At 38.3% G+C, this 9,221-nt stretch overlaps 2 protein-coding genes across 2 annotated transcripts; both read right to left on the bottom strand.

The window, feature by feature from the left end:
- Positions 1 to 1,014: 1,014 nt before the first annotated feature.
- On the bottom strand, positions 1,015 to 5,033 carry LOC145911970 (alpha-(1,3)-fucosyltransferase 7-like). Its single transcript, XM_082999399.1, has 6 exons — positions 4,907 to 5,033; positions 4,604 to 4,788; positions 4,180 to 4,278; positions 2,483 to 2,562; positions 2,284 to 2,412; positions 1,015 to 2,113 (listed from the first exon to the last, which is right to left on the bottom strand). Exons 1-6 carry the CDS (start codon positions 5,031 to 5,033, stop codon positions 1,339 to 1,341), a joined length of 1,395 nt encoding a protein of 464 aa, XP_082855525.1. The 3' UTR covers positions 1,015 to 1,338.
- A 404-nt stretch (positions 5,034 to 5,437) lies between these two features.
- LOC145911640 (alpha-(1,3)-fucosyltransferase 7-like) lies at positions 5,438 to 8,977 on the bottom strand. Its single transcript, XM_082999045.1, has 6 exons — positions 8,596 to 8,977; positions 7,368 to 7,534; positions 6,907 to 7,005; positions 6,588 to 6,667; positions 6,392 to 6,520; positions 5,438 to 6,253 (listed from the first exon to the last, which is right to left on the bottom strand). Exons 1-6 carry the CDS (start codon positions 8,714 to 8,716, stop codon positions 5,479 to 5,481), a joined length of 1,371 nt encoding a protein of 456 aa, XP_082855171.1. The 5' UTR covers positions 8,717 to 8,977; the 3' UTR covers positions 5,438 to 5,478.
- Positions 8,978 to 9,221: the final 244 nt, after the last annotated feature.

Raw genomic sequence — 9,221 nt, 5'->3', positions numbered from 1 at the left:
CGTGAATTTTTTTTGTGGTAGTGACGTTTTAAAGTAAAGGGTGCGCGCTGTCTAATGACACTGTCGCGGCATGTCTGCCACCATAGTATATGCTGCCACTATATCAGTTTTATTGGTGTGTAAGTTTTTATTTGTGTGCTTTTCGCGTTTCCGTACATTGTGAAAAGTAAATCATGATGTGATAAACCGATTTTGTTTGCTTGTAAATAAATTTTCGCTTTTAAAATTGTTATTTTTTTTATGTCACACTGATGTCTATTTATCCAAAGAAATGTAGGCCCATACTAGCCTACTTTTTTTGGAAGAATTTAGGAAAAAATTACGCGGGGGCCGGGAACTTCTTTCTGCAAAAAGGTTGGCAATCAGTGATTTAAGCCAAATGTAAAGGTACATGTTGTTTCAGGCCAACAGGGTTAGACAATGGAGCTAATGTCCATGACACAACTAACGACAACGCGTAGAAAAGGTCAAGCAATGAAGCAACCACATTTGCCACAGTAAGTTAACATGCATATACAAACAAAATTAACAGTACAAATTGTAAATATATAGGCAAACACAACAACGTCACATCAGATAATATGATTTTTGTGCGGTAGCCTAAACATAATAAATCACAATGCGTGCAACACGATAAAACTGGGCGGGCGATTGGCAACATTGGTCAAGCGCCTGACTCATATAACAAGGAGACCTTAGATTCGTGAAGTTAATTTGTACCTATATATAAACTGTTCAGAAAATCGCAGTAATTTTACATGCAATGGCATGATCGCCCCACCGCGCAGGTTCTTGCTTGGCGATCACAGCTAACGTATCACGATCATGAGGTTCGCAGACTTGGCAGCCCATGCATTGCAGCCTATAGCTGGATCAGACACTTTTTCCTGACAAGGCGGAGCAAGATTTAAAAAATCAAGCTCCCGGTGACGTTTGAACTATAGGCTATCCAGGCCCAACGCTCACCAACTGAGCTACAGGAGCTCAGTGGTTTCACGAGGTATATTGTGGCCAAGGTACACTGGTGCCCAAGCGCACAACTTGCCAGGCAACCTTCACATATACGTAGGGGATCTCTACCACCGTATCAGATAACGCAGTAATATTTCATGCAATGACATGATAGGCAGGATCGCCCCACTGCGTAGGTCCTTGCTTGGCGATCACAGCTAACGTATCGCGATCATGAGGTTTGCAGGCTTGGCAGCCCAGGCATTGCAGCCTAGTTGGATCAGCCACAAGTTCCTGACAAGCCGGAGCAAGATTTGAAAGATCTGTTCAGAAAAATGTATAAGTTTTCAACAAATCCACATCCAGAAAGTAGCAAGCAATTCATTTTTAGCTTTTGTTGGTCTGCAAGCAATCTTCGGACGCCGTTCCATACCACCAATCGTGCAAAGATTTTAAAGTTGTCGTAAATGGAAATCCCACTTTATCGTGATACCTTTCACCGTACCACCCATAAATCTCACCAAATTTTCGCGTGTCGTTTGGGTGGATTCCGTACAAGAAACGACAAAGAGCACAAAGTCCTCCGTATCTGCCGTAAGGATAAAAGTCCTTTTGATCAAGCGTCCTCCATGCAAAATATTCAGCATAAGCCGTTTCGTTGTTTTCAAGATAATGCAAATAATCAACAAGTTCCTTCGTGCTGTTGAAGTCCTCGACGTGAATGTAAGAATGTGGAGGTGCTACCGCATCGTAATCAGCTTTCGTGGCGCCCGATACAACAGGTATTGCACCAGCCTGTAGGCCGTTAGTGTAAAATTTCTCTGTGATATAATCGCGACAGTGGTAGGAATTCTCGAACGACAAATAGAAACGATATGTTTCAATTAGTTTAAAAAAGTCTTTTGAGTTTCTTTTAGGAACCGACCCGCTCTCCTCGAAACATTTTCCAAATCTATCCACCATCAATCCGTTATCAATCAGTTCCTCTGATAGACGTAATCTTCTTGCGTTGTTTGAACCGACTCTGCAGTTGCTGACGAACCAAACTGCCGTTCTGTTTTTTCTGGCGAGCAATCGTGTAATGTTCTTTTCCATGGGAAAATCGTCGCTTTGGACATTTTTGATTGGATTCGTCAGAAAACCACTAATCAAGGAGTCCCTCCTGTACAGAATTATCGCGGAAGTTTAAGAAAAACCTAATGGCATTTTACCTGTACAATGTAGCGTATAGTCTAGGACACCACGCATTTAAGGAACAGGTCAACAAATATTGATAATAATAGACTATTAACCATATAAAAAAGTTTACTTATTTAACCCAATGGGGATTACCTGCAAGTTATTGTACCATTTAGATAAAAGTTTTCTATATTCCGCAAGTTTAACTTTTTCCATGTGTGGACATACTTTGTCATGGAAGGGCTTTCCACAGACCACCATATGTACAGTTGATCAGCTCGTCTATCCAAAAAAAAAACAATTGCCGAGTAAAATTCATGGCTAAAAGTTACTTCAGGGCAAGTCGATGTACCTGCTGTTATTTTTAGGATAATCTTTCAATGTGTTCGTTTCAAATGGAAAAATCACGGCTGCTGTATCTTCATGCGTCAACTGAAAGAATAAAAATACTTGTAAAGTGTTTGCATGTCTTGTCACGGCGGTAAGAATTTTTATGTCTATGTTTCATGCATGGGGAAATTAGCGATGGCCCACGATAAAAAGTGATAAATATACTTTTACACTACTTTGAATTGTGGGCCTTATTTTGCATATTTAAGTTTCTTAGTTTGCTACTGACGTGAAATATGTATATTTTTACCTATAGTTGGAAGGAAAAGTAATCATATTTTGAAACTCGTTTAACCTTTTAAAATCTTGTCAGAACTTTGTGTTAATTCTTTCGTTCCACTGATGATAGGTAACATACTATATCTGAAACTAGTTGTTTTTTGTTTTGTTTTCAGTTCACTGTCCAAGGATCACTGCGACAGACACACTTATTAGCAGAACCCCATCTTTTATTTTGCTTCACATTTTATAGTTTGTTTTGCGCAAAACAAAACAAAAAACAACTTTGTCTGATCAACCACACTTAATACTAAACTGTTTTGTCGCTAAATCTTGCCAGTGTCATGATACCATATACGCATTGTGAATTGGGACGTAACAATCTCGCAAAATTCTACCAACGTGTGCTTGCATGCTAGCATTAATATAATTAAAATATAATATCGCCAGTGTTGTTGACGGGGCACTCGAGGGAAAAAATGTGACGGTGCGAGGACCTTTTATAATTTAGATCGCATGACATTGTCGGTAAAACCCAGCCTTTTACGATAGAAATCCGTTTTTTCATTGGCCCCTATTTGCTTTTCATAGGCCCCCTTAACGGACAGGGGCCTGGGGCACCGCACCGGATGCGCCCCCATCTCGTGGGGCCCGTTTGTTGATCTTGTTTCGTTATTTCATTGTAGTTATTTCAAAACTGTCATTGCACGGGTGTTTTAAATTCCTCGAACATTAAAAGTTGCCTTTGTTGGATCAATACAACACTTGAAAAAACCGTGTTTGCCTAATACAAGAATTTTGTAAGCGTTTTACAGTCCTATATAATCGCCATTTCTGTCGTAATAGTATGATCTTACAGTCGTGAATTATTTTGACACAGATGTATGCGTGTATTCTAATTATAGCGGGGATGTGTTATTTCAATGTTTGGTCATTTTGCATGAACAGAAAGTAAGGCAACAGAAAAGAACAGTTTGGTCAAATTATGTTTTTGCAAACAAAGTTAATAAATCGCTTTATTTTCACGTCTTGTTGTTTTTCGCTCCGCAATTCTTCAACCACGGACGAATAATTCCTTATTGTGTGTTTGCTGTTATTTTGTTGACAATAAGACACTTACGACAAAAAATTCTTGTGAAAAACAAGCACAATTTTTTTCTTCATTTCATGCTCCTCCCAGTTGACGCATGAAGATACTCCCCCCCACCCCCTGCAAGAATTTACGCGGATCTCCTGTCTCTGTTGAATACAGCATTGCGTTTTTTACGGTGTTGTGGCAGTGACGTCAATGTGCCGTGGTTTGGAGTGGTCATTTGTGTTGATATAGGACGGTGCGGCGCGTTTCAGAAAATACACCTTTTGTGTGGCATGTTTGCCCTCGCAAGTCGGATGTCCAGAGTCTACACACAGACATACTGAACATAAAAAGCGACTTCTTACCAGTTGCCGGTCACGAACGATCGGACACGGCCCACAAAATCCGTTGTGTCCGGCATTTGTACCTTTGTACCAACCTCCTTCCGACCAATACAAAATAACCTTCAAACAGTAGAGTATAATGTTACTTTAGATCGAAAACCATGTTAAACATATATCACTGTGTTATATGTTCATTTGTTTTTTTAAACGAACTTTACACATATCATACAAACAAAAATCATAACAGATATCTGAATTCAAATCAAATTTGGCGTCCAATTGAGAGAAATGATTTGATGGCACAGAGTATGTGGGAAATCCAATTTGGTCCATAATTGCAGAAAATAATTCCAACTCGGAAGAGTGGGCAGTGCATATTATAAGCAATTATTTCTAACGGAATTTCATGCACCTGTGAGCCATTTTTTTTCTCTTTATGACATACCTTTCGCAAAGGCTTCTTTGAGTTTGAAGCCAAGGCTGTCTGGTGAATACTTGCTAGGTCTGAATCAAGGTTCTTTATGGTGTTGATATTTTTTGAATTGTCTTCTCTAGAGACTGGATTGGATTTAATGATTGTTTCATTTTGCGACAAGGCAATACGCGAATGCTCCATATTTCTCAAACTTCCTGCAAATTATTTAATCCTGTTAGGAACCATTTAGTCTAACCACATTTTTTGTTTTCAAGTATGATGATATAAAAGTTGTCAACATGTTTTTGTTCTCAGGACACGTGTGTAACTTACCTGTGATGCCAATGTAATAAAGAACAAGTGTTGAACCAAAAATTATTATTCCAATTACCAGCAGGTATAGGGATTGAACAGTACCACATCGTACAGATGGAATTTTTGTCGAACGATGGCGGCACATGTTTTCCATAAAAAAGAACAAATCTTTGCAATTACGCACGACACAACTAAAGTGTGCACCAACTATTACAGAAAAAGTGTGTGATGCTTGAAAACAACACGACCAAACCCAACATATGACAGCTCAATCTATACTGAATTCACTGGAGATAAAGCTGATCCTAACTTCCCAATAACGTTAATCGTTAACCAGGTAGCTACATCCGATCAACAAAGCAATTTATTTTCAAATTTATTTTTCTACCTATATAGTATTTTTATCAAGTTGTACTTCCGAATATTAATTTCTTGCAAAACTACCAACACGAAAAATCTATAATATTCTACATAAAACAGTTCAACAATGATTATATTTTTAACTGAATGCTACTCATTTTGCATTTAATGCCAAACAGATCCATGGATGAAAAAAAAACATACACTTGCTTAAACATTTGGCAAAAAAGTCAGATTTTGTTGGTCTGCAAGCAATCTTCGGACGCCGTTCCATACCACCAATCGTGCAAAGATTTTAAAGTTTTTGAAAATGGAAATCCCACTTTATCGTCATACCTTTCACCGTACCACCCATAAATCTCACCAAACGTTCGCGTGTCGTTTGGGTGGATTCCGTACAAGAAACGACAAAGTGCACAAAGTCCTCCGTATCTGCCGTAGGGATAAAAGTCCTTTTGATCAAGCGTCCTCCATGCAAAATATTCAGCATAAGCCGTTTCGTTGTTTTCAAGATAATGTAAATAATCAACAAGTTCCTTCGTGCTGTTGAAGTCCTCGACGTGAATGTAAGAATGTGGAGGTGCTACCGCATCATAATCAGCTTTCGTGGCGCCCGATACAATAGGTATTGCACCAGCCTGTAGGCCGTTAGTGTAAAATTTCTCTGTGATATAATCGCGACAGTGGTAGGAATTCTCGAACGACAAATAGAAACGATATGTTTCAATTAGTTTAAAAAAGTCTTTTGAGTTTCTTTTAGGAACCGACCCGCTCTCCTCGAAACATTTTCCAAATCTATCCACCATCAATCCGTTATCAATCAGTTCCTCTGATAAACGTATCCGTCTTGCGCCGTTTGAACCGGATCTGCAATTGCTGACGAACCAAACTGCCGTTCTGTTCTTTCTGGCGAGCAATCGTGTAATGTTCTTTTCCATTCGAAAATCGTCGCTTTGCACATTTTTGATTGGATTCGTCAGAAAACCAGTAATCAAGGAGTCCCTCCTGTACAGAATTATCGCAGAAGTTTAAGAAAAACCTGATGGAATTTCCACGCATTTATGGAATTGGTCAACAAATAATGACAACAATTGACTATAAACCTTGTGAAACGGTTTACTTATTCAACCCAATGGTGATTACCTGCAAGTTATTGTGCCATTTAGAAAAAAGTCATCCACTTCCCGCAGGTCTAACTTTTTTCGTGTGTGGACATTTTTTGTTATGGAAGGGCTTTCCACAGACCACCATATGTACAGTTGATCAGCTCGTCTATCCAAGAAAACAATTGCCGAGTAAAATTCATGGCTAAAAGTTACTTCAGGGCAAGTCGATGTACCTGCTGTTATTTTTCGGATAATCTTTCAATGTGTTCGTTTCAAATGGAAAAATCACGGCTGCTGTATCTTCATGCGTCAACTGTGTAGTGTAGAATGATAAAACGCTGAGTTTCGTTACCCCCTATAGTAGTAGCTCGCGAAACTCCGCGCCGTTAACATTGTTTAAGAAAAATCTGTCACTAAAAGTGCACAAGAAACTACCAGTAAAAAAACAGAGCTCGGTGCGCTGACTGCTGAAATTGAGTTGTAAGTCGCTGTTGTATTTTTGCACATGGTTTACGATCGAAAACATGTGAAAAAATGTTATGAAGGTCTTACCAACTGGCGATCTCGAACAATTGGACATGGCCCGCAAATTCCATTATGTCCTGCATTTGTACCTTTGTACCAACCTCCTTCCGACCAATACAAAATAACCTTCGAAATTAAAACAGTATGGTATAATGTTACATAGATGAAAAAGCATTTAAAACATGCATCACTATGTTTGAATGGAAGACCATTCAAAAGTTTTGTGCAGTGGATTTTATGTTCAAAATCTCAGTGGGTCTACTTTCATTAGGTCTCACTAGAATGGGATACAGTCAATATGGCAAACCATGTTGACAATGCGAGTGTGGGGGATTATAAAGATATTGTTTGCTTCAAAACTGAGGATTTTTTTCGCAAAGATTTGGTTTGGATTTTCTACAATCTATATGTGATCCAACAAGATACAGATTCTCCCAGAGCCATATAATTTATCCTCTTGGGGCAAAAAAATGTATTTATAGACGAACTTTTCGCAACATTTTCTTTGGCTTCGGGGAAGCAATAACCGTGTGACGGATAGTTGTGTTTTGAGTGGAGCGTGATGAGTCTCTTTGGTCGCCTCGGTAAGTTGCAGAGACACTTGTATGTGCTTCGGTTTGTGGATTTAACGAATGCTCATGTTCACCAAGATTCACTGTAAAAGACGTGCATGTTAAAATCCCTTTTTAACCCTTTAGAGCCCCATGGGTCACCAGTGACCCCATGACTTTAAAGATGCATACAAGAAAGGTTTCTGCTTTTTCAATTTTTTTTTAACCTTGAAGCCCAGAGTCCCTTTGCCTTGATCTACATAAAATTTTGAAGCCGGTAGGTGTCGCTATAGAAATTTTTTGATTGACACATCAAGCAGACCGGAAGGAAACGCAAAAGTGCTTTATAAGCTACATCTAAATATGTAAAAAATACCATTCAATTGGTGAACAATTTGCAAATAATGATGGTAATCCTCAAGCTAAAGGCCTTGGAAAGTACCTATAAAAAAGTTAGGTATGCGCAGCACGTATTTTTAACGGCACACATTATAATTTCATGGGGTCGTGTATGGGACATAGGGCGTTGATACAATGAAATTTTATTAATCATGATTTTAAGCTTTTTAATGAATATTATTACATAACAGCATCACATGATACTAGAAACATTACGTTCATCATCTATTGTCTCAATTTCGGGTCAGGTTTTTATTTTATGTTTGGTAATATAGCTATTTGCGTAGGTTATTTCAAATTTTATTTGTATAAATAATCATTGACCAATAAAAGTTGTCAAGTATTGCTGTTACAACTTGGGCAACATCAACACAGACCTAAATAAGGCGTTGTTTAGCTTCAAATACTGAAAAACATATTTTCTGCCTATATAAACCTGCGAAACACAAAAATCACACGTAGTGGGGGTCTAAAAATTAGTTCTTTGACCAAACATAGTAAAATATTACCTCGGTTTCATTTAGGTTGTTACTTGTACTATTAGAAAGTTAATTTTTTTCATTGGGTATACGCCAGAGCCCAATGGGTCACAGGTGACCCCACCAGAAAATGGGGGTTAACGGTCAAACATCTCAAATTTGTTTTATGAAATGTGTTGTTAGACCCATCAACGCAACAAAACGCTATACATAATTTTTTTCTGTTGCTCGCAGTATACCCTTGGGCTCTAAAGGGTTAAATGAGTGCAATCGTATTTTTCACTTACCCGCAAATAGCATGTAATACAAGACCAGTCCTGATGCGAAAACTGTCGTTCCTGTTATCGCAAGTCGCAACATTTGAACCATGGTACACTTCGATGTACTTGAAAAACGTTCGCGAGACATTTTGTAAAGAAAATTAGGAGAAAGTCTGTGTATAGTTTTTTGCTTTTGCAGTTCTAACTTTTTTACTGTCACATCGAACCCTTCTATTTTTATACAGAGGATATTTAATGTTATGTTGCTCTTGTAGATGCGTTTTCAGATATCTGTGAACAAGATTGTTGACGTTACATGCGATTAAAATATTTTTTAAATTGCGCCAACCAACATTCTGTTTAATTTTGATACATAAGCCCTTACAAAATATAGATCTTCCCAGCAACATGGGCTTGGCAGTTTGCAAAGACAAATTGAGTTATTGAATGAAACAAGTTAACCATTCTACTAACTTTTCGGTTTCTGGACAAGTTTTTGGCATTTTCAACATGATTTTCCTTGGATTGCTAAAGCGTCAGGCAGCAAATACTTTCACTTTACCATTAATAAGCTGTTCGTTTTTTTAAATAGAGCCAGAGACTATTTGCTGCCTGACGCATTGTGCCAACTTAAAAACAATGCAATCCGCCAA

The sequence above is a fragment of the Ascidia mentula genome, chromosome 8 (assembly GCF_947561715.1).
Source record: "Ascidia mentula chromosome 8, kaAscMent1.1, whole genome shotgun sequence".
NCBI lineage: Eukaryota > Metazoa > Chordata > Ascidiacea > Phlebobranchia > Ascidiidae > Ascidia > Ascidia mentula.
This window is presented reverse-complemented; position numbering and strand designations above follow the sequence as displayed.

Excerpts from the sequence above, each read along its gene's own strand:
- LOC145911970 (XM_082999399.1), bottom strand. The coding sequence starts at position 5,033 with ATGTGCCGCCATCGTTCGACAAAAATTCCATCTGTACGATGTGGTACT. Across the intron at positions 4,279-4,603 it reads CAAAGAAGCCTTTGCGAAAG|GTTATTTTGTATTGGTCGGA; the intron begins GTATGTCATAAA and ends TACTGTTTGAAG. Across the intron at positions 2,563-4,179 it reads TCGTTCGTGACCGGCAACTG|TTGACGCATGAAGATACAGC; the intron begins GTAAGAAGTCGC and ends TTATTCTTTCAG.
- LOC145911640 (XM_082999045.1), bottom strand. The coding sequence starts at position 8,716 with ATGTCTCGCGAACGTTTTTCAAGTACATCGAAGTGTACCATGGTTCAA. Across the intron at positions 7,006-7,367 it reads CAAAGAAAATGTTGCGAAAA|GTTATTTTGTATTGGTCGGA; the intron begins GTTCGTCTATAA and ends TTAATTTCGAAG. Across the intron at positions 6,668-6,906 it reads TTGTTCGAGATCGCCAGTTG|TTGACGCATGAAGATACAGC; the intron begins GTAAGACCTTCA and ends TACACTACACAG.